The sequence below is a fragment of the Nuphar pumila genome, chromosome 10 (genome assembly GCF_984573655.1).
Source record: "Nuphar pumila chromosome 10, dmNupPumi1.hap1.1, whole genome shotgun sequence".
Lineage (NCBI taxonomy): Eukaryota > Viridiplantae > Streptophyta > Magnoliopsida > Nymphaeales > Nymphaeaceae > Nuphar > Nuphar pumila.
This window is the reverse complement of record NC_143258.1, coordinates 7,025,295-7,053,136: the sequence shown is the minus strand read 5'-3', so window position 1 is coordinate 7,053,136 and position 27,842 is coordinate 7,025,295. Positions and strand designations below refer to the sequence as shown.

At 39.1% G+C, this 27,842-nt stretch overlaps 1 protein-coding gene across 1 annotated transcript; it reads left to right on the top strand.

The window, feature by feature from the left end:
- The first annotated feature begins 528 nt into the window (after positions 1-528).
- On the top strand, positions 529-4,863 carry LOC149823405 (protein SOSEKI 5-like). The gene is made up of 4 exons (XM_090020038.1): positions 529-862; positions 1,031-1,100; positions 1,731-2,588; positions 4,409-4,863. Exons 1-4 carry the CDS (start codon positions 646-648, stop codon positions 4,563-4,565), a joined length of 1,302 nt encoding a protein of 433 aa, XP_089876164.1. The 5' UTR covers positions 529-645; the 3' UTR covers positions 4,566-4,863.
- The last annotated feature ends 22,979 nt before the right edge of the window (positions 4,864-27,842 follow it).

The window sequence follows — 27,842 nt, the reverse complement described above, 5'->3', positions numbered from 1 at the left end:
ATCTTTTATTTATTGCTAATATTTTTTTTTTGGAAAACCATTAAAGTTATGTTTGGGAGACTTGAATTGGGGGTTAACCTAATTTTTTTTACCTCTAATGTGAAAAGAACTAAAAATGACATTCAAACAAATAAATCAATAAATACAGAAACAGCTGAACGGTGGCCCAATAAATAAGGCAAAGAACGTAATATAAAATATTAAATTAAATATAGAGAATAAAAAAATAAAGTTGAAGTTAATAAAAAAGAAGAAAAAGAGAAGAGTCAAGAGATATGACGTGAGGCACCAACCCCCGTGGTTGGTAGGAGCTGTCAGTGCACGACTCCCTGTCGTGGGACGCAGGTTCAAAACCTCAGTGATACGGTATGCATAACCCCAGCTTGCCTTTAAAAAAAAAGAAAGTATGATGTGAGGCAAAAGTCAAACGACTCAAACGTACTGAAATTGCTCGCCCCTTTTTGTTGCTTTGTTGTTGTCCGCCGCATCGATTTTAAATCCCCAAGCCCTCTTCCCCTTCCCCACCACACACACTCTCTCTCTCTTTCTTCTTCTCACCTTACTACAGTGCACAGTCGATCGAACACCGTTTGGAGGAGGCTGAAGAACGAAGGGAAGAGTCCAGAAGCCCTGGTTTGAAGGGCGATGGAGGTTAGCCCTAGAGGAGGAGCAGGGAGGGCGGAGCTGGCCGGGAAGAAGAACAGAGAGGAGAGCCGCGAGCGGACGAGGGTGTGGACGAAACCGAGGGGGAAGCAGGAGAGGAGGGTTCCCGTAGTCTACTACCTCTGCAGGAACGGCCAGGTCGAGCAACCCCACTTCATGGAGGTTCCCCTCTCCTCTGCTGACGGCCTCTACCTCAGAGGTGTGATCTCTCTCTCTCTCTCTCTCTCTCTCTCTCTCTCTCTCTCTAGGATTTCCCCATTCTCTTGTTTACTTGACGAGATGATCTTCTTCTTTGATCGGCGTTTTTCTTCTGTTCTTTTTTACTCTTCTTGAATCCATCGGGTGGTTTTGATTTCTTTTCTTGCAGACGTGACGAGCCGTCTCAACTTACTCAGAGGGAAGGGAATCGCCTCTATGTACTCCTGGTCTTCGAAACGGTACATTTCCTGGTTTTCTCTGCTTGTACCTCGAATTTCTTTGATCTCTGTTTGTTTATGCTCGTCCTTTTCTTGTTCTTTCTTCGTCATTTTTAGCCAGTGATGCTGTCGATTCTGATTCAAATCCCGCTAAGAATTTCCTGAATATTTTGTAAATCTTTTTGGAATTTTACCTATTTTTTGGACGATGCTTTTTGGTACTTTTTCTTATTTTTTATTCGTTAATTTGGTTTACAAATCAGAAGTATGAATTTTGTTTTTTTTGTTTTTAACTTTGATATATTTTTCTGAATGTGTTGTGTCTTTCTAAAATCTTGCTTAATCTCTTCAATATTGTGTTATCCTCTGCTACTTATCCATCAATCTCTGTAATCTCTTTGTTTTCCGTCTATTTTTTCTAATAAATCTAGTAATCTCTTCTCTTTCTTTGTTTATCCGTCATTTTCCCCTAATTTTGGTATATATTCCTGCTAATCCCCTGGATTTAGTTTGATTTTCGTCAGTTTCCCGCATAATCCTGCATTTTCTCCCTAAACCTCTCTATACTCTAAAATTTCCCTCATCTCGCAATATTTCTCACTCAAAAATTTCCCTCAGTACTAAATTTATGGGCTTCCTCTTCGGTTGCAGGAGCTACAAGAACGGGTTCGTCTGGCACGATCTCTCAGAGAACGACTTCATCTACCCGATCCACGGCCACGAGTACGTCCTCAAGGGATCGGAGATTGTGAACTCTTTTCCCCGTCCTCCTCCACCTCCTCCTCTGGCGAAGGCTTCCTCTGCTTCTTACTCGTCCAAAGAGTCCAAGCAACTCCACGACTTCTCCCTAGAAGCTTCCTCCTCCAGCAGCACCGATCGATCCGCCGATTCCGGCCGCGCAGCTAGCCGGAAAGCCGTAGATGTGACGGAGTACAAGGTCTACAAGGCGGAGTCTCTAGCTGAATTCACCGCAAAGGCGGCAGACGCCTCGACGCAGACAGACGACCGGCGGAGACATGGCCGGAGAGAGGTCGCTGCGGCTGCCGCAGAGCCGGAATCGTCGGAGCTGAACGAGGAGGCATCGTCGCCTCCTCCGTCCATTTCGAGCCCCTCGTCGGGGACGGACGGCAAGGATAAGCCGGAGACTCTAGAGGCGGCCAGGAAGGAGGACGGCCAGCTGCTGGAGGGGCCGCCGGAGCTGTCGGTCCGGGCGGTGAACCACGCAAGGGTGAAGGCGTCGGCCGTGCTGATGCAGCTCATCTCCTGCGGGTCCCTGCCGGTGGAGCGGCCCAGGCCGCACCGCGAGGGTTGCCTCCACGCAAAGATGCCCTCGGCGGGGTCCGGCGGCGAGTTGGAGTGCTTCCCCTGCGACAACCCGAGGCTGGCGGCGAGGGTCCGGCTGGAGGAGAAGGAATACTTCAGCGGGAGCCTCATCGAGACCCAAACGGACCATGGGGTCGCCGCGGAGGTCCCTCGCCTGAAGAGGTCGTCTTCATACAACGCAGACAGGTGAACGTCTCTTCCCTCTTTGGCTCCGGCTCTTCTTCCTCCTCCTTTTCTGTCTTCCTTTCTGTGTTTGGGAACCGAGAGAGGGTTCCAATTAGGGAAGGTTATTTGTTGAATGAAGTGACACGCCATTTTGGTGTCGTGCCACGAAAACTGGGACTTCACGACACGAGTCGGACACGCTTCAGGTGCAGGAACGAGTAGGGATGGCAGTGGACCGGGGGAAAGCAGGGCCCCGCCTCGCCCCGTTTGGACCTGTGATGAAGGGTATGAAACGGGGATGGAGGCGGGGACGAAGGTTAAAATCCCACCCCATCCGCACCTCAACCCCGCCCCGACCCACCTTATCCCCGTTTGAACCGGGGATGGAGGACATGAAACGGGGATGAAGGCGGGGGTGGAGGATAAAATCTTGAGGCGGGCGGGGGTGGAGACCTTGTCCCCCGCCCCGCCCCACTGCCATCCCTAGGAACGAGTAGTATCTATTTAATAATATTTTAATGAGAAATTCATTTTATAGGTTAAAATACCAATTATTATAAAAAAAAGAAAATTTATTGTTAAATTAATTTTTGTCGCTCAAAACATTTTTCAAAATCGCGCTCGGAGTTGGCTCGTACCTGCATCTTTTGTGGCATAGTCGGCCAGGTTCGAGGCTGGGTTGCTGGACTCGATGGGTTTTATGGGCTCAAACTGGTCTTGGGCTCGGTTTGTGGTGATTAACTTTTGTTGCATTGAGGTTGAGGGGAGTGTGTCGTCCAGTACCGAAGATCAGGTGCTGAACCTGATCACCCTCCACGAGGGGTGGGCATAAGGCCGCGCCAGCCCATTTACTATCGAGCCAAATTTTGGCCCTGTTTTTAACGGGCTCGGATTTGAAGAGAGGTCCAAATGGGCGGTTGTGGGTTGGGTTGGGTTCGGGCGGGCTCAATTAAGACTATCCATACACAAAACAATCTTAGCCATCTGTGATTTGGTGTAGTTAAGTATCTTTTTCTTAAAACTAGTGCAATTAATTAAGTAATTAACAAGTTCTTATGTACCTAAGTTACAATGTGATTTTTAGTTTTCATAAACAACAACAACTTCATCCCAAACAATTGGGGTGGGCGATATGAACCAAAAAGAAAATCATTTTTGGTCCTCCACATGAATCCTCTCCTCCAATCATTTCTATCCAATGTCTTCGGTGAGGTTCAAAGCATTTCTATCCAATCATTTAGTTTTCATAAAAAAATAATTTAATTTATTTCTTTTTTTATAATTCAGGCTCATCAATCCTTGCCTGCTAATGGACTGAGTCGGGTTTCGGCCCCGGTTCTTAATGTGCCCGAGCTTAAAATCTTGGCCCAAACCCGACCCATGCGTGGCCCATCGAACCGCTCTACCCGTTGCCCACTCCTACCCTCCACATCATTGCTTTGGTCCCACATTCCAAATTGAAGGTCTGATCCTCCCTCGACCCTCACTGAGCAAAGCACATTGCGGTGCAACAGTAGATGCGCTGTACAAAGAAAGGCCGACTCTGTGCTTTCCTTTGGTTGGTGGTGGCATTAATGAAATTTTTAAAAAAAGGGAAGCATCTTTTTATGGTTGTGGTGGTAAACCGGTAACGGATAGTGCTTGCGCAATCTGTATCGGCGAAAGTTTCCATTTTTACTTTCTGTTGCCAGGCCGTTCAGGGGTACGGTTTCTACCTGACAATGAATGAATACGTAAAGCCATGGAGTGATTGCAGAAAAGCAAGGGTTGTCTTGTCCCATTTGGAACGGGGCACGCCCTGAATAGTTAAAAATAAAACTAAAAAAAATTGGGATGCGCAGGGTGGTCAGATCGCAGGTCATTGAGAAGAAGGAGACGGAGGGGATCGTTCGAGCCAAGTGCATCCCGAGGAAGGCGACGAGATCGGTCAGGAAGGAAGGGAGCGCCCACGGCAGCAAGCGGATCACGGACGATCCCGCAAGGCAAGCCACCGAGTGAGCGGGGAACGACGGCCTTTTGGTGCGGGTTCCTCTTCCGCATTTGATGCACGAGAGACAAGAGAGAAGAAGGGCACTCGATGCTGCTAAGCCTTGCAGGGCACGGCGAGTTGCGAGGAATACATTCACTCTGAGCAGCGTACGCCCATGGTTGTGTGTGTGTGTGGTGGTGGTGGTGGTGGTGGTGGTGGTGGGGAGTCTGCGTTTGGACAAGGGCTGCTGGGTTTTTGAGATGTTGCGGGGCTCGGGGAGTGTGAATTGTGGTTTGGCCCGACTCCTGACGTTTTGGTTAAAGCGGTCGACCTTTGCGTGGCTCCAACCTCCCGTGTTTGTATTCGATCTGGTTGTTAGCTTTGGCCCCGTTTCTCTTGATCTTCCTGCCTAGTTCACTCCCTTTAATTTGGCTTAAAGTGTTTTTAAAGATTGACCTCTTGTTTGGATCTCATCATAAGACAATATTTAGATTGTCTAAAGTTCGTAGTTATGTCAATGCTCCTGCAGTATTTATGAATCTTATAAATAGGATAGTCAGATTATATTTGGATCAGTTTGAGAACGATATCCTGATTTATTTGGAGAGTATAGAGGATGTCTTGTTTTGGTAACTTAGAAAACAAAGAGAAAAAGAGAGATGGTATGGGAAGACACTTTAGGGCTCGTCTTGCTTTGATGGCATTTTCATTTCAAGTATTTCTTGTTCTCAAGCTTTAACGGTAAAATCTTACCGAGAAAATGACAAAACAATTTAGATCAATGGAGTTGGAGAGGTGAAAAGATCAGGTGCAATTAGGGATGGCAGTGGACCGTCGGAAAGCGGGGCCCCACCCCACCTCACCCCGTTTGGACCGGGGATGGAGGCGGGGACGAAGGTTAAAATCCATCCCCGTTCGGGGATGGACGTTCACTTTTCCCTGCCCCATCCCCATTCCCGCCCCGGCCCGCCTCATCCCCGTTTGAACCGGGGATGGAGGACATGAAACGGGGATGAGGGCGGGGGTGGAGGTTAAAATCCATCCCCGTGCGGAGATGGAGGTTCTAATCTTGAGGCGGGGCGTGGGTGGAGACCTTGTCCCCCGCCCCGCTGCCATCCCTAGGTGCAATATGATTGCACAAATATTTGTGCATTAAGCACCTGATCACCCCCGGACAAGGCCTGTCAGGTGTGGGACCCAAGACCTGATGAAGGGTGACGGGGTTTTTAGTGCAGATGTTTTTAACGAAATGTGAATTTATCTTTAATTTTATCACGCATCAACATGTTAATATCTTTCACTGAAGTTTCGAAAAAGAACAATCATTTTTTGCACCACTCTTAACAAATCTCCAGCTTGCGGTTTTCTTGGCAAGTGGGAATTTGGAAACGAATTGGAATTTTTGTTTAGCTTGGGAAGATAAAATCCTTTCAAACATTTGCAATTAAAAATGCAAGAGAAATTATGAAGAAACATGTATAAATTTAAAAATGTAAAATTGTCAACAAAATCACACTGATATCTTACTGTTTATCTGGCTAATAATATCGTGACTTTTGGACATTCATGACCCAATAAAAGATTTTTCCATCTAAATTGGAACTTTTCTATTGGAAATTGGAAAAGGTTAGTGACCATGTTGTTTTGTAAATCAAGTTAATTAAAAGTCTTCCTAAATATTAACTTGGACATGAAGACCAAACGCTCACTATGTCATCATCAGCTGGCTTGGTAGGTTCCCACTATTGGAGTGAACGGTTTCTGTGTTTGATTCACCAGCTTGTTTGGCAAATTGTAAATGAAATATCTTTTCTTAGGGACAAGTTTCCAGGTGTTGTAATCAAACAGCAAAGACACCACCCAGGTCGCCCAAGTGGCAGTAGAACTGAGAAGGTGCTCATCCCTTCGTCTGAGGTTCGATTCAGATAGGGTGTGCGGATGCCTTTAATTAGGGGGGATCTATAAGGGCTTGGGTGTTGGTGACACCACTCAGGTTTTACCTCACAGGGGGGTGGGCGATCCAGTTTTTGGGGTGGGATCAGGGACATTAAAAAAGGAAAAGAAGAAAAGAAAAAAGAAAGAACAAATGGGGCTGCAAGTATGTTGGACCTAGACTGGGTTCAAATTACTTAAGGTCCCTTACCTTGATTTGGACTCAGTTGGACGCCAGATCCTCAAAAAACATGATGACCTAAGATATTCACCATTTGAATGTTGCATTTGATTTCGCATGGGCCCACGTCGGATAGTGATGGCAGTGGACTGGGGGAAATGGGGCCCTGCCCCGCCTCGCCCTGTTTGGACCAGGGATGGAGGACATGAAACGGGGATGGAGGTTAAAATCAAAACCCATGCATGGATGTACTTACGCTTTCCCCCGTCCCGCATGGTGGCTCCCTGAGAATGAACTCATTTGAGTTTCCCATTCATTCACCGTTGAACCTGGTGTCCCATTTCCAACCATTACCTCAAAATCAGGGTGTTCTTTAATTTAGCACCCAATTTTTCGAACTACACCCTTGTATATGAGGTTGTGAATGCTCCTTGTATCAATAATCATGTTCACCTCTTGGGTGCTTAGCAAACCCTGTATCCACATAGAATTGGGTGTAGAGACATTCAAGAATGCAAGGATGAAAACTTCAAAGAAAGGTTCCTCCTCGTCGACCTCCTCATCCAACGATTCCTCTTCTTCGAGTTCAAGATCTAATTCTTGAAAAATATGGTAGCGCTTGCATGTATGACCTTTGAACATTTTCTCATTGCAATTAAAGCATATGATTTTTTTGAGGTGGTCCTCAAACTGTGCACTCGTGATGTGGACCCGACTGAAAGTCCAGCTATCGTAGTGGCCAGCTCCAGCCGACGCACTCACCAGCAGACTCGCAACATGGTCAGCCATGGCGTGCCCAGTCAGCCATCGCACAAACAACCCAGGTGCGCACTTGCAGCAGACAACATGACTAGCAGTGCAGTGCACACATGTGCGGCACTTGTGCGCCAACGACCGAACAAGGGAATGGAGGCGCGGTTCCAGCTACAAGTATAGGGATGTCTGCAACGAGTTTTGATGTAGGGGCCACCCAAGCCTTGTCACCAATGCATAATTCAACGTTATCTTGCATTCTTCGTTGTGCGCACTGAACCCGCTGATGTGCCCGTGCATGCTGTACCATGTGCGCCTGTTAGCGCTACTTGCTCACGCGCCTGTGCACACTTCAACGCTCGCGAAAGATAGGGTTCAACCCCTTACCACGCGACGAGACTTACGCTGAGTTTCCCATGCAACAAGATGTTGTGCATAGCTTAAAAAATGCTGGCAAATTCCAGCAAGGGTTTGAACATTATAGAGAGGAGAAAAATGCATCGATGATGGATCCAAACCGAGGGTATACTCCGTGCGAAAATGAAGGCACGATAATTCTTTATAAGTCATAATGTGAGGCATGAGGACAAAGTGAGATGCACCGTGATGAGCTTTGAAGGTGAAGTTATAAGTACCCTAAGTAAAATATGCGTAAGCATGGGCTACTCAAAAGATTTTGGCCAACTCTCTATTCAAACTATACGGTGAAAATGAAATAATTGTGCTAATTAAGTTTGGTTTAAAAATATCAAGCACAATTTTAAGATTTATATAAAATAAATAGATGAAGCTTTTTTTTTTTAAGACTTTCCTTAAGTTTCTCTTTTTACTTTATGCCACACAGGTCATTCAAGGGTACGGTTTATACCTGACAATGAATGAATACGTAAAGGCATGGAATGATTGCAGAAAAGCAGGGGTTGTCTTGTCCCATTTGGCACGGGGCACGCCCTGAATAGTAAAAACTAAAACTAAAAAAAATTGGGATGCTGCGCAGGGTTGTCAGATCGCAGGTCATTGAGAAGAAGGAGACGGAGGGGGTTCGTTCGAGCCAAGTGCATCCCGAGGAAGGCGACGAGATCGGTCAGGAAGGAAGGGAGCGCCCAAGGCAGCAAGGGGATCACGGACAATCCCGCAAGGCAAGCCACCGAGTGAGCGGGGGACGACGGCCTTTTGGTGCGGGTTCCTCTCCAGCGTTTGATGCACGAGAGACAAGAGAGAAGAAGGGCACTCGGTGCTGCTACGCCTTGCAGGGCACGGCGAGTTGCGAGGAATACAATGAGAGGTGGTTTTTCTTTGTGGCATTTGTGTGCGTGAAGAGGGGGGGAGGGGTTCTTTTTCTCTCTGAGTAGCGTACGCCTATGGTTGTGGGGGAGTCTGCGTTTGGACAAGGGCTGGTGGGTTTTTAGTATGTTGCTGGGCTCGGGGAGTGTGAATTGTGGTGGGGGGGTTCCTTTTTCTCTCTGAGTAGCGTACGCGTAGGGATGGCAGTGGATCGGGGGAAAGCGGGGCCCAGTCCCGTTTGGACCAGGGATGAAGGGTATGAAACAGAGATGGAGGCGGGGATGGACGTACCCTTTTCCCTGCCCCGTCACGATCCCCACCTCATCCCCGCCCCGTTCCTGCTCATCCCCACCCCGCCTCATCCCTGTTTTAACCGGGGATGGAGGACATGAAACGGGGATGAAGGCGGGGGTGGAGGTTAAAATCCATCCCCGCCGGGGATGGAGGTTCTAATCTTGAGGTGGGGAGGGGTGGAGGCCTTGTCCCTCGCCCCGCCCCACTGCCATCCCTAGGTACGCGTATGGTTGTGGGGGAGGGGGGGGAGTCTGCATTTGGACAAGGGCTGGTGGGTTTTTGGAATGTTGCTGGGCTCGGGGAGTGTGAATTGTGGTTTGTCCTGACTCCTAACGTTTTGTTTAAAGCGGTTGACGTTTGCGTGTCTCCAGCATCCCACGTTACGTGTTTGTATTCGATCTGGTTGTTAGCTTTGGCCCCGTTTCTCTTGATCTTCCTGCCTAGTTCACTCCCTTGATACGAAGCAACGTGATTTTGGAGGTGGGTGAGTTATTTCAAAGTCAGCTTCGACGAGAGAGAGAGAGAGAGAGAGAGAGATGGTACGGTAAGACACACAGAGAGATAGAGAGAGAGATATGGTATGGTAAGACACACACACAGAGAGAGAGAGAGATGGTATGGTAAGACACAGACACACACAGAGAGAGAGAGAGAGAGAGAGAGATATGGTATGGTAAGACACAGAGAGAGAGAGATGTATGGTAAGACACACACACACAGAGAGAGAGAGAGAGAGAGAGAGAGATGGTATGGTAAGACACTTGAGGGCTCGTCTTGCTTTGATGCCATTTTCATTTCAAGTATTTCATGTTCTCAGGTTTTAACGGGAAAATCTCACCGAGAAAATGACAAAACAATTTAGATCAATGGAGTTGGAGAGGTGAAAAGGTCACATGCAGTATGATTGCACAAATATTTGTGCATTAAGCACCTGATCACCCTCCATCTTAGAGACAGGGCCTGTCTGGTGTGGGACCCAAGACCTGAGGAAGAGTGATAGGGTGCCTAATGTAAAATTGTCAACAAAATCAAAATAATATCTTACTGTTTATCTGGCGAATAATATCGTGACTTTTGGACATTCATGACCCAATAAAAGATTTTGCCATCTAAATTGGAACGTTTCTATTGAGAATTTGGAAAAGGTCAGTGACCATGGGCTTATTTAAATCAAGTTAATTAAAAGTCTTATTAAATATTAACTTGGACAAGAAGATCTCATTCCAACAGTCACAATTTTCAAATTCAAGAGATGCGTCTCTAGAAGATGAAAGGATTTCTCCCAAGAGTGTGTTAAAAAACTAAAAGTCTTCACAACTATAAATATAGTGAGAAGGGTATACAAAAATATAAAAAACCATACAAACATTCATAATTAGTAACAGTTACTAAAGGTATTTGGACTTGTGAACAAGTTGAGAGTGTTGACTCCCCGATGATTTCGAGCTTAACATCTTCATCTCGCTGCAAATTCTGCATCCGTGTATCTGTTTCTAACATTGGTATCAGGGCGACTTTGACATATCCCTAACGGTACTGGAAGCAGCCTGTGTGGGGTGGGGGCATGTTGATGCAAAAATCGAACACCCGTAATGGCAGTGACTCATCGCAAAAAAAAATGCATAAAATAAAAATAAAAAATCAAAATAAGAGGTCAGTGCTTATTTTCTGATTTATAAAAATCGATGAACCAAGCATCCCCAATTTGCGTAAAAAAAAATAGAAAGAGGGTTCATCCCTATTCGGGTTTTTTTATTTTTTCTAGGTAGAGGAAAAGAAAACCACCAGCGGTGATGGCCCGGTCATTCTAACCTTCTCTCTCTATGTGACAAACCACTAGATTTCTCGATGATTTCAGTGTTGAAAAAAAAAGAGAAGATGAAGAGGGTTCAGTCCCCTCTTTCTTCCCTCTTTTTCTAAGAAGGGCTCATACCTAAATTTTTTGAAAAGGAGATGGTTTCTTGAAAAAACAGAAAATAGCATACCAACTTTTTTGAAATTACATAAAAGTGGTTTCTTTTGTTTAACTCAGAAAAATTTCCTTTTTGAGGTTTTTTTTTTGTTTTTGCTCAAAAAAGGGTTCTATCTTTCTGGAAATTACAGAAAAGTAGTTTATCTTTTTTGATTAACTTATAAATTTCAAAAAGTGTTCTGCTTTATTGAATTTTTGCAGAACAGGGTCTTTGAACATTTCTAATATTGCAGAAAAGAGTCTAAACTTTCTGTTTAACTCAGAAAGTTACAGAAAAAGGTCTTTATGATTTTTGTTTACACATGACCTTTCATATTGCTTTATGAATTTGCAAAAAAGTGTTTCTGAGTTTTAAAAAACCACATGCTACTTATTTTTGTTAAATAATGATTAACTTTAGCAATTTTTGTGAATTCATTGCATACTTAAAGACCATATTGCATGCTAAACTAGTTTAGAAGGATCAAAACTAGTTATATTTATAAATATTAGTTGAAAAAACTTTATTAATTCTAATATTTATTTATAATTAGAAATATGACAAATCAAATAGTCATGGTTGAGTTATCCAAAATATAAAAACGCAATGAGATGAATTTTGAAACGTGTAGAAGAAAAATAAAATATCTATTGATACATGACAAGACCCTATACGTATTAAACATTGTAAAATCTTCACTAACTGATAAATTGATTGAAGAAGAGAAGAAAGCTCATAACAAGTTCATTGAAGATGATCAACTTGCTTGAGCAACTCTTCTAACATTTATGCAAGATGACCTCATCAGAGTATTTGAAGACTGACATTGCGAAGAGAATGATGGAAGAAGTTAGAAAGAAGTATGATATGACTTTAGATATCCACATTCAACTTCTTTTGGAGCAGTACAACTCTTGCAGGATAAAAGAGTCAGACAATGTGGTCGATCATGTGAATCGAATGCTAGTAATAGCTAAGGACTTAGCCATAGCAAGAAATGATATTATCTCCACCATATTAAACCGCCTTTCTCCAACGTGGAAAATGGTATTGATTGCCATGATATTAAATCAGAAAATGGTGTTGAGCACATGTCAAAAGACAAAAAGATAGAAGTTATGAATACCCAAGAATCTTTCTCGGCAACCTCTTACAAGTTCAAACTTAAAAGCACATTCTTTAAGAAATTTAAGAAGAATAAATTCAACAAGAAGCGTCCAGTGCAAACCAAAAACTCCAAGACTATAACCAGGGAAGCATGTTTCTCTTATGAAAAAGTTGAGCATTTTAAGAATAATTGTCCAAATAGAACCAAGAAAGAGAATCCAAGAAATCAAGTAAATGGAGAACGAGAATTAGTATGGATTGTATCTTAATCATTGATCGCAGATAGTGTTCTCTAAGGATGGTGGATTGATTTAGAGGCGACGAGATGCAACATGTGTCTAAGACAAAGGAAGGACCTGTGGAGATGGAGGAGTTGAAGCCTGAAGATCATAAAGTGTATATAGGAAATATCACTTATAGTGATGTGGTCGGGAAAGGGACCTATAGGCTTCAGGTAGAAGGAATCAGTCTCCTACTAACAAATATACTTTATGTACCTTCCATGAGAAAGAATCTTTTAGCAGTGAGAGATTTTGCTAAAAATGACTTCGAAATCCGCTTTTCTGGTGACAAGGTCACTATTGAGAAAGACAAAAAAGTGAAGCTCAGAGGTCGCTATGATGCTGATCATGGTCTTTTTCATCTTAATATAACTCCTTCTACAAATAATACAATGAATATTTCTGGTTATATTGATTGTGTATTTAATGTCGATGCATATTTATGGTATTTAAGGTTAGGGCATGTAAATGTCAATAAAATGAAAAGAATAATTTGCATGGGATTATTACCTTCTCTTAAAAATATAGAATTTGAAAAATAATAATCATGCATATCAGGTAAAATGACTAGAAAACCTTTTCTTAAGGGAAGTAAATCATGTGACTTACTAGTTTTGGTACACAAATATTTATGCACCTTTAACCGTAGAAACACATAAAAAGAAATCATATTTCATCATATTTATAGATGATTACTCAAGGTATGAATACATATACCTAATCTTTAAAAAATCTGAAGCTCTAGAAAAATTTAAGTCATATAAACATGAAGTTGAATGATTACTAGGAAGAAAAATCCAAGTTATTAGATCTGATAGAGGAGGTGAATATAACTCTGATGAGTTTAAGACCTTCTATATTGATAATAATATAACTCCTCACACAACTATGCCGTATACACCACAACAGAATGGTGTAGCTGAACGAAAAAATAAAACCTCAATGGCTATGACAAGATCTATGTTGACACATGCAAATCTTTCCAAAAAATTCTTGGGAGAAGCAATTTGCACTGTCATGTATATCCTAAATAAGGTTTCTTTTAAGGTTGTAGAGGTTACACCCCATGAATTATGGACTGGTAGAAAGCCAAACTTGAGTCATTTAAGAAAGTAGGGGTCACCTGCTCATGTGTTGATTCCTAGTCAAATGAGAGACAAGTTAGATAGTAAAACTATCAAATGCATCTTCATGAGATACCCAAAAAGATAAAAAAAATATCGTCTATATAATCCTGAAAAGAAATTTATAGAGAGGTAGAATTTCTAGAAACTCAAGAAAGCAATTTTGATCCTGAAGATGATGGTGTCTTTCTGGATATCATAAATGATCCTGGGGTACCTACTCAAGAGTTAGAGCATAACAATCAAGTTGTGAATAATGAGCAAAACTCACAACCAGTAATTTGATAGAAAAAAACAAGAACTCCTCCATTCTATTTGAATTATTATTATACATTCTTGAGTGAAAAATTATTCTATTCCATGGATTTGGATGAAACTATTGGCAACTTGAGTTTTGAAGATGCAATTGCTTCTAATGAGTTTAAACTATGGAATGAAGCAATGAAAGGTGAGTTGAACTCCATAGAAAAGAATGGAATTTGAGAACTAACTACTTTGCCTAATGGATATAGGGTAATTGGTAGTAAGTGAGTTCTTAATAAAAAACTCAAGGCAGATAGATCTATTGATAGATTAAAGGCAAGATTAGTAGCAAAAGGCTATTCTCAATAAGAAGGGGTTGATTATGAAGAAGCTTACTCTTCAGTAGCCAAACTGACATCTATTCGTATTATATTGTCATTTGTAACTTATCTTGATCTTGACCTATATCAAATGGATGTTAAAATGACCTTCTTAAATGGTGAATTAAATAAAATTATTTTCATACAACAACCAGAAGATTTTGAAATTAAAGGTCAAGAGGATAAAATATACAAGTTAAATAAATCTTTGTATGAACTTAAGCAGTCACCAAGATAGTGGTATTTGACTTTTCATAATGCTATAACCAAATTGGGTTATGAGGCAAATAGTCTGGACCACTGTGTATATGCCAAGAATGATGAAAGTAAGTTTATTGTGTTATCTCTTTATGTTGATAATATATTAATTACAAGAAATGACATAGATATGATAAATATGACTAAATCATGGTTAAGTTCTTGATTTAAAATGAAGGATATGGGTGAAGCTTCATATATTCTTGGAATTAAAATTCAAAGAGATAGAAAATCGAGATTGCTATGTCTAAGTTAAGAAAAACATCTTAACCATATTTTAAAGAAATTTAAAATAAAAAATACCAAGGCAAAGGGTACTTCTGTAGTAAAAGGCCAAAAGCTAAGTAAGAATGACTGTCCAAAAGATGGACAAGAAAAGTTGAATGTTCTCTATGCTCAGGCAATTGGAAGCCTGATGTATGCAATGCTTTATACTAGACCCAATTTAAGTTTTGTTGTAAGTCTAGTAAGTAGATATCAAAGTAATCTTGGGTTCTCTCACTGAGAGGCAGTGAAGAGAATTTTTTGATATCTAAAGGGAATTAAGGAACTTAAGCTATGCTATCAGTCAGATAGTTTAAAGCTTGTAGGCTACTCAAATGCTAACTTTGCTGGTGATAGAGATGAAACAAAGTCCACCTCTGGTTATGTATTTATGTTAGGAGGTGGGGCAATTGCATGGTCATACAAGAAACAAGGATATGTGACACAACATACCCAGGGAGCTGAGTACATTGTCTATAATATGACAACCATATTTAGTGTATGGATAAATTGTTTCCTAAATAAGTTGAAATTGGATATTCCAAAGGATCTAGTTCAACTTTATTATGATAATAAAGTTGCTATAAGACTAATACAAATAGGAGCTAATAGCTCTAAAAGTAAGCATATTGAAGTTAAATATCAATATATTCATGATATGCTTATGAAAAATAAAATCACAGTGGACTATATTCCTTCAAGTGACATGGTAGCAAATCCACTAACCAAGGCAGTCACTGAGGATGTTTTCACTAGACATGTGAGTCAGATGGGACTCAGATACATCTAAGTGTTAAGTGAGTAAAGATTACTCAGAAAGTGTGTATACAAGGTTTCGGTTGAGAACACGCATGTAAACACAAGGTGAGTAAAGATTACTCGAAAAGTGTGTATGCAAGGTTATGGTTGAGAACACGCATATAAACATAGAAAATCCCTTATGGCCAAGTGGGAGATATAAGGTCATGTGGCGACATTATGACTGTTGGGAGGCCATTCCAACAGTCACAATGTTCAAATTCAAGAGATATGTCTCCGGAGGGAATGAAGGGATTTCTCTCATGGGTGTGTCCCAAAACTAGAACTCTTCACAACTATAAATGCAGTGAAAAGGGTATGAAGAAAATATAAGAAACCATACAAACATTCACAATTAGTAACAATTACAGTTACTAAAGTCATTTGGACTTGTAAGTTGAGAGTGTGGACTCCCTGGAAATTTCGAGCGTAACAACGACATCTATCTCGCTGCAAATTCTGCATCTATGTATTTGTTTCTAACACACTATGTCATCATCAACTGGCTTGGTAGGTTTCCACTATTAGAGTGAACGATTTCTGTGTCTGATCGAATTCAGTATTTGATTATTCCCCAGCTTGCTTGGCAAATTGTAAATGAAATATCTTCTCCTAGGGACAAGTTTCCAGGTATTGTAATCAAATAGTAAAGACACCACTCAGGTCGTCCAAGTGGTTGTAGACCTGAGAAGAAGGTGTTGATCCCTTTGTTTGAGGTTCGATTCAGATAGGGTGTGCGGATGCTTTTAATTAGGGGGCTCTATAAGGGCTTGGTGAAGGATCGAAGTACCTTATGTGTGCAGACGAAGGGAGGAACATAGGTGAATCATGGCCACGATGGTCATGTATAACCAACACTTGGGTGTTAGTGACACCACTCAGGTTTTACTTCACAAGGGTTGGGCCTATTAAGTGATCCAGTTCTTGGCGAGGGTTCCTGGACATCAAAAAAGAAAAAGAAAAAAGAAAAAAGAAAGAACAAATGGGGCTGCAAGTATGTTTGACCTAGACTGGGTTCAAATTACTTTGGATTCAGCCAGTCTTAAAGGTCCCTTGCCTTGATTTGGTCTCAATTGGACACCAGATCCTCAAAAAACATGATGACCCAAGATATTCACCATTTGAATATTGCATTTGATTTCAAGTGGGCCCTAGTGTCGGATTTGAGATCTCTCAAATCTTAGATCACCCTAATGTAAAATTAGTCAGAATAGACTGGACCCATATTCATTTTGGCAGTCTGGACCTGATCCAAAGTTGACTGAAGAAGCATTTTGGACCCACTTGGCAGCGGGTCTGCACCAGTTTACTGCAAGCCTTGAAACCATGCACTATTCCAACCAAAATCCCATCCTTTTTCATGGTGATGCATCTATACTTCACAGTTGGTGACCCCTTCAAGCACTAGTCTGGACCCTGTATCATAAACCAACAAAGACATCAGATCCATTCCCATTTATGTGCAAGCCTGCCATCTCCCAGAGACCAATAATTTGAGGCACAACAGTGTGCTAGCTTGTGCTGCCATCCAAGGGATACCCTCTATCGGAGGGCAAAACTGAAAGCCCTTTGGCTTTTAGTTCTGGGTGCATTCTTGGGGTTCACCTCTGATGATGATTGAACCGTTTGTGCCCTACTTTGCTTGAATGTACCTGCCCCACTTTATATTATCTTTCATTTTTATAATCTTGCTTTTGGTCTCTTCCACAGGAAAGTAAGTTTTTCCAACTTGTTAAACCGTTTGTGTACGGCTCAAAATCAGTCACCAATTGTTGGGTCAGCTCAGTGAGCTTGCCATCTATGATCCACGAATTCTTTGACCGCAAGGTGGGGCGAGTCAAGATCGGGTGCATTCAAATGGCACAAAATTTGTAAATTAAGCACCTGATTGCCTTTCATCAGACCCTGACCCTAAGATGGAGGGTGATCAAGTGCTTAATGCATGGATGCTATTGCTATTTGGATTCCTGTGTGGGAACCAAACTATGAGTTGGAGTTGAACCCAAGTTCAATACAAAAATTAGATCCAGATCCATGTTGAGTTGTCATATTTGTAACCTGCCTAAAATTTTTAACCAAAACAAATAATTGTTTTTCACTATGTATTTTTTAGATTTTTTTTATTTATATTTTCGGGTTATACATTTTGGGGCGTTACACCTTCAATACATTATGATATGTGAAAAAATGATTGAGTTTGAAAACCCACTCATGCACATTTTCACCAACAAAAGAAGGGACTTTGAACCGAGTTTTTTTACCCATGTTTTGCACGAAGTCTCATGGTGGCTCCTTGATAATGAACTCATTTGAGTTCCCCATTCGGCCATCATTGAAGTCGGTGAACCGTTTCCAACCATTACCTCAAAATCAAGGTGTTGTTTAATTTTGCACTCAATTTCTTGAACTACACCCTTGCATATGAGGTTATGGTTTCTCCCTGTATTAATAAGCATGTTCACCTCTTGGGTACTTAACAAACCCCATATCCACATGGAATTGGGTGTGGAGACATCCAAGAGTGAAAGGTAGAAAACTCTGTGGAAAGACTCCTCTTCGTCTACCTCCTCATCCGACGGTTCCTCTTCTTCAAGTTCACGATCTACCATTTGGAAAATGTTGTAGCGCTTGTATGTATGGCCTTTGAACAAATTTTCCATTGCAATTAAAGCATAAGCCTTTTTCGAGACGGTCCTCACATTGTGCACTAGTGATCCGCTCCACTTTAGGGGCTGATGGAACCCTCTTGAGTAGCTCCAGTTTGAATGGTCTACCCGAAGAGCGATCAAGAGAATCGGTTGGCCGATTCAGTTTCTGCATCACTTGAAGTTGGCATTGCTTCTTCTTTTTTAGCTTGGCCACCTTGTAGGCCTTTTTCGAACTTCTTATAGTTGTAGGTAAGACATCTATATGTAGGTCCTCTCGCAGCCCACCAATGTAAGACCCGAGCAACTCCTATGGGATTAGTGAAAAGCAAGATTGTACGATCGAAACACTTAAAAAGCTTAGGCCTTCCAACGGAGATGAACGAACAACCATTGGGAGACTTGGTCCAACATGATTCAGAGAGAGATGAGAGAAATCAACTTGTATTTCTTCAAGCATGCCAAATAAAAGGCTACCTTGATCACATTATATAGTGGTTTGCCTAAGTTTCTAAAATAATAACTTCAAGCAATAATAGAAATAAACCCAAGATGGAAAATAAAAATAGGAAAGTAGAGAGAGAAAAATAGAAAGTAGGGGAGAGGGGCCTTGCCCCACTCATTTGAAAAGTGGGGGAACATCCCCTCATTTTCTTTTCTCTTCTTGCCTTCTTCTTTACAAGGGATACCTCATTTGGACTTCTCTCTCAATGGGTTAAGACGGTGTGTGGATCCTTGAGCTTGGATCTTGGGGCGACCTTCCAAGTTCGGCCCGTAATAACATATTTCTTCTTTTAACTTTTCATAACTCCAACTTCCATAATTTTAACATTCACATTTGAAGCTTTATAGAAAACACAATATTTAAAGCATATATATATATATATATATATATATATATATATATATATATATATATATATATATATATATATATATATATATATATATATATATATATATATATATATATATATATATCTTCCTTCAACCCTCCACAACTCTAACATTTACATATACACATAATTAACGTCATCACACTATAGAAAAATTTATGCATAAAGAGGAGATAATTTAAAAGTTCACGCATATATTCAGACCAATATTGAAAAATTTGTACATATAAACAATGTTAAATAACAAAAAAATATTTTTTGTTTCAAATATATAAAAATAATTTAAAAGTTTATGATATATATATATATATATATAATTCTTTCATCTATATTTATTTGCAGGCCTCCGTTTCTGAGATTGTCTTTCCTCCACGTAATTCATGAACTTTTAAAATATTTTTATATATTTGAAACAAATTTTTTTTTTTTTGTTATTTAACATTGTTTATATGTACAAGTTAGAATATTTAGTTATATCAACTTACCTAAGGAGCGTGTCGGAAACTTGATTAATTATTGTTTATCATTGTCAATAATAGTTGTTTCATCCTTACGAGCTCAAATTTAAAATATGTGAGTTGCTCTTGCATTGCATCTATCTTCTCGCAATACCCAGTGTTTTGATGTAAGAGTTATGCTAAGCTTAGACCTGCACCGAATATATTCTTGTTGGACACCCCCATGGCAAATGTTTGTACATGTCTATATTTGTCTAGTCTCAAAACCTGAGAGAGGACATCCTCTTGTGATGGACCATCCATGAATGCATCCAACATATGAGCCAACTAAGTTATCTTGTCTCCGATCTTCGTCTGTAAGACAACATATTAATTAAATAGGAATTATATATTTTGTTTTCATATATAATTCTTCTAAGAATAACAATAAACTCTAATAAATTCAAAAGGTCTTACTATCATTTGAATTGTTTCTGCACTGACAACCCCAAGTTTTCTACTAGTACGATTTATGCAAAACATCTATCATCTAGAAGGCCTTGCCCTTTCATCACCAACCTACAAATAAATGAATATGATTAAAAATAATAAAGTCCTATACATGAATGACAACCATGCAAAATATGATATGTACATTCTCTTCTAGTTATTGTGCAAAACTCTTCGTGTCCGTAATATGCATAAATTTTAGTTCATCATGATTGGTTGTGTTCTTTGTACTTAGCGCCTACAAAGACATGTAAGTGATATATATATATATATATATATATATATATATATATATATATATATATATATATATATATATATATATATATATATATATATATAACCTATTACAATAAGATATAATGAATGCATACAACATTAACATATAATAAAAAATGCAAACCTTTGATTGATGAGAATCAAAATAATGCGTCAAAGATTTTCAGCGAAGCACTTCTCGAGAGTACTATGCTGCTTGTAGATCGTCCTAAGCTCGAAACTGAAGTTTCTCTAAGCTTTAGCATATTCCTTCAGCACCCATCATTTTATCATCTATGAAATTTTATATTTTTTCTGCATTAACATATATATATATATATATATATATATATATATATATATATATATATATATATATATATATATATATACTAAAACAGAAGCCCAAGCATCCTCCTTCTAAGAATTTGGTAATGCACGCTAGGTTAAAAAATATAAAGGTGTCTGGCAATTATCTCATGCGATAGTAGCTATGAAGCTACTAAGGTAATGTGTCTCTCGCTTTATAGGTTGTACATACTTATTAATGACAACTTTATGTTTATGTCTCGGATGAAGGCCTATAATAGTCAAAGCATGTGTATGCCCTCTTGTCCTCCTTGCTACTACATTGAAAAGACATGCATTACCATAAACAACACTGCATTGTCAATATGACATAACAAATACCTAATGACCCAGCAAATGTTTCAGATTCTCACACTGATGCTTGTGATAATAATAGTTTAGGATTTTTTAATTATTAAAAATTGAATAATAAGTTAAAATCTAAATGATATATAAGAAACAAAATCAGATTTAACACACATTAATTGAATAAATTATAAAATTAACAATTAAAATATAAAACCTTAAAATTCAAAATCATATATGAGAAAAAAATAGAATTAGCATACATTCACATGATAAATAACAAAATTAATAATTAAAATATAAAATCCTAAAATCTAAATCATATATGAGAAAAAAAATAGAATTAGCATGCATTCACATAATACAACAACAACAACTACGCCTTCATCCCAAAACAATTGGGGTCAGCGATATGAACCAAAAAAGAAATTCATTTTGGGTCTTCCACATGAATCCTTTTCCTCCAATCATTTCTATCCAACGCCATGTCCTCGGTGAGGTTCAAAGCATTCATATCCTTTCCTATCATCTCCATCCAAGTCTTCCTAGGCCTACCCCGACCTCTTTTAACTAATATATTTTCCCATTTCTCCAACCTTCTAACTGGAGCATCATTAGGCCTTCGCCGAATATGTCCAAACCACCGTAAACGATTCTCTCGCATCTTATTTTCAATGGGTGCAACACCTACCTTCTTACGTATCTCTTCGTTCCGAATCTTATCTTTTATTGTATTTCCACACATCCATCTAAGCATCCGCATCTCAGCTACACTCATTTTTTGAATATGATGTCTCTTGGCAGCCCAACATTCCGTACCATATAGTAAAGCGGGTCTAATAGTCGTCCTATAAAACTTTCCCTTCAACCGCAATGGCATTCTACGATCGCACAGCACTCCAGTAGCACTTTTCCATTTCATCCACCCAACCTTTATCCTATGATTTACATCTCCATCAATTTCTCCATACTTTTGAATGATGGATCCCAAATATTTGAAATAATCATTCACCGGTATATCTTGCTCACCAAGCTTCACTACACTCCCATCACTACTTCGTTGCTTACTAAACCGACATTCCATATATTCAGTCTTACTCTTACTCAACTTAAAACCTCTAGCTTCCAATGTCTGTCTCCATAATTCTAACTTAGCATTAACCCCAGCTCTAGACTCATCAATCAAAACAATATCATCAGCAAACAACATACACCACGGTACATTTTCTTGAATTGATCTCGTAAGCTCATCCATCACTATCGCAAATAGGAAAGGGCTTAAAGCAGATCCTTGATGTAACCCAACCGTTATCGGGAAATTGGTTGTCACCCCTCCACAAGTGCGGACATTGGTTACTACTCCTTCATACATATCTTTAATTATACTAATGTACTTGAGAGAAACACCTTTCTTCATCATTGTCCACCAGAGAACGTCCCTAGGTACTCTATCGTATGCCTTCTCTAAATCAATAAAAACCATATGCAAATCTTTGTTCCTCTCTCTATATCTTTCAATAAGTTGTCTAAGAAGATGTATAGCTTCCATAGTTGATCTTCCAGGCATAAAACCAAATTGATTCTCCGATATCATGACAACCTTCCTCAACCTAGACTCAATCACCCTCTCCCAAAGTTTCATAGTGTGACTCATGAGTTTTATACCACGATAGTTTGTGCAATCTTGTATATCACCCTTATTCTTATATAAAGGCACCAAAGTACTCTTCCTCCACTCATTAGGCATCTTATTTGTTCGCCAAATCAAGTTAAAAAGATTTGTCAACCATTCTAAACCTTTCTCTCCCAAGCATTTCCAAGCCTCGATAGGTATACCATCTGGGCCAACTGCCCTTCTTGATTTCATTTTCTTCAAAGCCTCTGCAATTTCTTTCTTTTGAATCTTGCGCATGAAGTCACGATTTATCTCATGAAAAGGAATGGAGAAGTCTCCAAGATCTTGAGCATGACTATCATTAAATAGCTTATCAAAATAATCTTTCCATCTCTCCTTAATCTCCTCATCTTTGACTAAAACCCTTTGCGTTTCATCTTTGATACATCTAACCATACCCAAATCCTTCGATTTCCTATCTCTCATCTTTGCAAGCCTATAAATATCCTTCTCGCCTTCTTTGGTATCCAACTTGTCATAAACCTCCTTATATACCTTAGCCCTCGCGTTTCGAACAACTTTTTTAGCTTCCTTCTTTGCTATCATATACTTCTCCAAATTCTCATTATCACGACTCTTACTTAGATTTCTATAACACTCTCTTTTAACCTTAATAGCTAATTTGACATCCTCGTTCCACCATGATGTATCCTTACCTAGTGGTGCACCGCCTTTAGACTCACCCAATACCTCCTTAGCTACTTTTCTCATACCACCCGCTATCTTATTCCACATTGATTCTGAATCCTCCTCGAGACACCAATCAACTTCCTTAACTACCTGCTCTACAAACATTCCTTGTTTAGCTCCTTTCAGTGCCCACCACTTAATTCTAGGATCTATCCTATGTCTATCCCTTTTGCGGCATTGTCTAATTCTAAGATCTAAAATTAAGACTCTATGTTGTGTAGCTACACTTTCTCCTGGTATAACCTTACAATCGATGCAACAACCCCTATCTCTCTTTCTAAGTAGGAAAAAATCTATCTGACTCGTATTAACCCCACTTTTAAATGTTACTAGGTGAGACTCCCTCTTCCTAAACCAAGTGTTTGCTAAGATCATATCATAGGACAAACAAAAATCTAAAATCCTTTCTCCACTTTCATTTCTTTCTCCTATACCATAGCCTCCATGGATATTCTCAAATCCATCCCTACTAATGCCTACATGTCCATTAAGGTCACCGCCGATGAAAAGCTTTTCTCCATAAGATGTCTCTTGTACTACTCCATCTAAATCTTCCCAAAATTGATGCTTAATGGAATCATCTAAACCTACTTGAGGTGCATAAACACTAATAATATTAATAATATCCGTACCTAATACTAATTTAATAAGTAAAATTCTATCACCCTTCCTACGGACCTCAACTACATTATCTATAAACTGACGACTCATAACAATCCCTACTCCATTCCTATTCCTATTTATTCCTGTATACCAAATCTTATATCCCCAAGGTTCTATCACTTTAGCTTTCTCACCTACCCATTTGGTCTCTTGAAGACATAAAATATCAATCTTTCTCCTACACATAACATCTACTAACTCTACCAACTTACCAGTTAAAGACCCTATGTTCCAAGTGGCTAACCTAATTTTATGGTCTTGGACTAACTTCTTTACCCCCACCCGTCCAACAAAGTGAGGGAACCCTTGCCTATTTGACACCACACCCGGGCGCCGGTGTGACGCGTCGCTTCTGGGCGACGACCTAGCAACCCTTGCACATTTATCACTGCCTCCGGGCCTAGAGAGTACAGCGCGTCGCTCAGTAGGGAACGCCCCAACGAAATTCTCATATTGGTTCATTTTCATAGGATATGACAAAGTTTTTATGCTGACTGTCACAGGCCTACCGCAACCCTCCTCCTTTATCCGGGCTTGGGACCGGCAGTGTATAACTACACAGGCGGAGTTCATGCATTCACATAATAAATTACATAATTAAGAATTAAAATGAAAAACTCTAAAAATCTAAATCATATATCAGAAAAAATCAGATTTACCATGTAATCACTAAATAGATTACAAGATTATGAATAAAATGTAAAACTTTTAAATTTTAAATTATATATAAATAAAAAAAGAATTAGTATACATTCACTAAATAAATTATAAAATTAGCAATTAAAATGCAAAACACTTAAAATCTAAAACATACATGAGAAAAAAATTGAATTTAGCGTGCATTCACTCAATAAATTTAAAAATTAACAATTAAAATACAAAACCTTTAAAATCTAAATAATATATGAGAAAAAAAAATAAATTTAGCATGCATTCACTCAATAAATAACAAAATTAGTAATTAAAATATAAAACCCTTAAAATATAAATTTTACATGAGAAAAAAATAGAATTAACATGCATTCACAAAATAAATTACATAATTAAGAATTAAAATATAAAACCCTTAAAATCTAAATCATATATGAGAATTTTTTTTTAGCAAGCATTCACTGAATAGATCATAAAATTCGGAATTAAAATATAAAATCCCTAAATTCTAAATCATATGTAAGAAAAACAAAATAGAATTAGCATGCATTCATATAATAAATTATATAATTAAGGATTAAAATATAAAACCCTTAAAATCAAAATCATATATGAGAAAAAATCATATTTAACATGCATTCAGTTAATAAATAATAAAATTAGAAATCAAAATACAAAACCCCTAAAATCAAAATCATATATGAGAAAAAATCAGATTTAGAATGCATTCACTCAATAAATAATAAAATTAGCAATTAAAATGCAAATCCCTTAAAGTTTAAATCATATATAAAAAATAGAAATAACATGCATTCATAGAATAAATTATACAATTATGAATTAAAATGCAAAACTCTTAAAATCTAAATTATATATAAAAAGAAAAATAACATGCATTCACTAAATAAATTATAAAATTAACAATTAAAATACAAGACCCCTAAAATCTATATCATACATGAGAAAAAAATAAGATTTAGCTTGAATTCACTTAATAAATTATAAAATTAAAAATTAAAATACAAAACCCTTAAAATTTTAATCATAGATGAGAAAAAAGTCAAATTTAACATGCATTCATTCAATAAATAACAAAATCAGTAATTAAAATACAAAACTCTTAAAATAAAAAAATTAGTAGTTATGTTGGCGGCAGTCAGTAGGAGTGAGTGTCGTCGATAGCACTAAATAAAATATAGATTGATAATTAAAATATAAAATCCTAAATAAAAAAATTATAAAAATTAAAAAAAGTACATTGCTTATGCTGGCAATCGGTAGGAGTGAGTGTCGTCGATAGCAGTAGTGCTAGCCAGTGAACCCAGAGAGAAGGAGAGAGAGAGAGAGAGGAAGAGAGAGAGAGAACATAGAGAGACAAAGAGAGGGAGTTGCAGGCCATCAGTGATGGTCGGTGAACACACAATGAGTGTGTGAGAGAGAGAGAGAGATGGTGGAGGTGAACACAGAGTTCGATGAAAAGAGAGGGTGAGAGAGAGTGCGATTGAGGGAACATGCTAGGAGTCTATTTTTTTAAATCTCTATCTTTTTATCGGCACACTTTTTATTATGCCAAAAAAATTTAATCTTTACTGGCGCAACACTAGATGTGCCAGTAAAAACCTTTTTTCAGGTGCACTTTCTATGTGTGTCAGGGAAAATTTATTATACTAGCTCCAAAGATACTTTTTCACTAGCATTGATATATTAGCACCAGTGAAAATAATCCTGTTAATTCTTGTAGTGCAAAGGAAAAAAAATAGGAGAATCGTTGATCGCAACCACAAAAAGGAGGTTTACTGAGAACTGTCCCACATGAACCGTAGCGGTCCATGATCCCTTCCACAGAGAATCGTTGGTCGCAACAAAAAATAAGAGGTTTACTAAGAACTGGCCCACATGAACTATAGAAACCGACAAGGATCCCTTCCACGTCACCAATATTCTGCCCGATCGGCCAACCGCAGGCTTCACTTGAAAATAACTTCTCCAGATGCAATTACAAAAAAGTTGATCTGTTCCATCTTCATTTTCAATAGGGACACCACATCAAACACGTATTGGCGGATCCAATTGGTAACGAATATATATCCATTTTTCAGGGCAATTAAAGCCCTGGGTGTCCCACGACGAGATCTTCATGGGAAGCATCGTTGGGTTGCCCTTGATTCCCTAACTGATCTACAGAGATCATAGTTACATGTAAGGACCATACTTAGTGTTGTCCCATTTTTTGAGGTATTGAGGAGGGGAGGGGCAAGTTGGAAATAATACTAAGCTTTGACCATTTGCAAAAAGTGGCCACCCCAAGAATTGAACTCGTGATCACTCATTGGCAGCCCGAGCATTTTACCATTGTATGAAGCAATGACCCTCTTAAATATACATGTAAAACAGTTTAATTGGATTATGATATTTTGCTATATTTTGATTTACATTTTTAGTTTATACCTGACATTGGTTGGTTGATATTCCAACGAATAGTTTGATCTCTTTATTGCATTTGGTAGAATGATTGATTGATTTTAGCCCAACCAGCTGGTAGGGGAACTCGTGAACATTACTAAGTTGAAGGGACATCATAAGTTCAAAATCCAAGGGTGCACGTTACATGCTACAAAAGCTGAAGCTGGTTGTAGGTAAGGAGTAAGTGATTGTGGGGGTGGGGGTGGTCTGAAAGCTTCAGGTGAGGATGGATGCCCCAAAGTGCTCATGGTATCATTATGAATATACAAGCCAAAACTGTGAAAGCTTAGAAATATACATGCTCAGTTTAGATGTGATATGATTGCATCTTGGTGCCTAAGGACACGATCTGATAGACCGTTGTCTCTTATAATAGAAATCGCTGCATGTGCAGCAGCACCAACTATGAGAAATCCACCGATCCTCATGTGATGTGTGAACAACGAAAGTTGTGTACCATAAACAATAGTGTATAGCATGGATAAGGGGGCACCTGGCTGATTTTTTCATGTGGTTCTAAAATACCACTAGTCAAGACCTACTGCAACTTTTTCCATGAATTCCATCTGAATGACATATGGCTGAAGGCTCAAAGTAGATCCTTCATCATCTTCTCCCTAAACATCATGGTGTTAGATATCTCAGAGTTCAGGCTAGTATCTCTGTTGGGGGAGATATCCAAAATTGTGGCCAAAGTACTCACCATTTGATTGAAATCAGTTATCTACAAGGTGTTTAGCGAATTGTAGCAAGCATTCATCCTCGGGAGGCAATTATCCATAACGATATAGCATTTGAAAGCGAGTTTATACATAGCATCTCAAAGAATAACGATCTGTACTTTGTTCTCAAGGTCTATTTCACCAAAGCCTTCAACTCGGTATCCTAGAGATTTCTTTTTTACTGCAAGCAA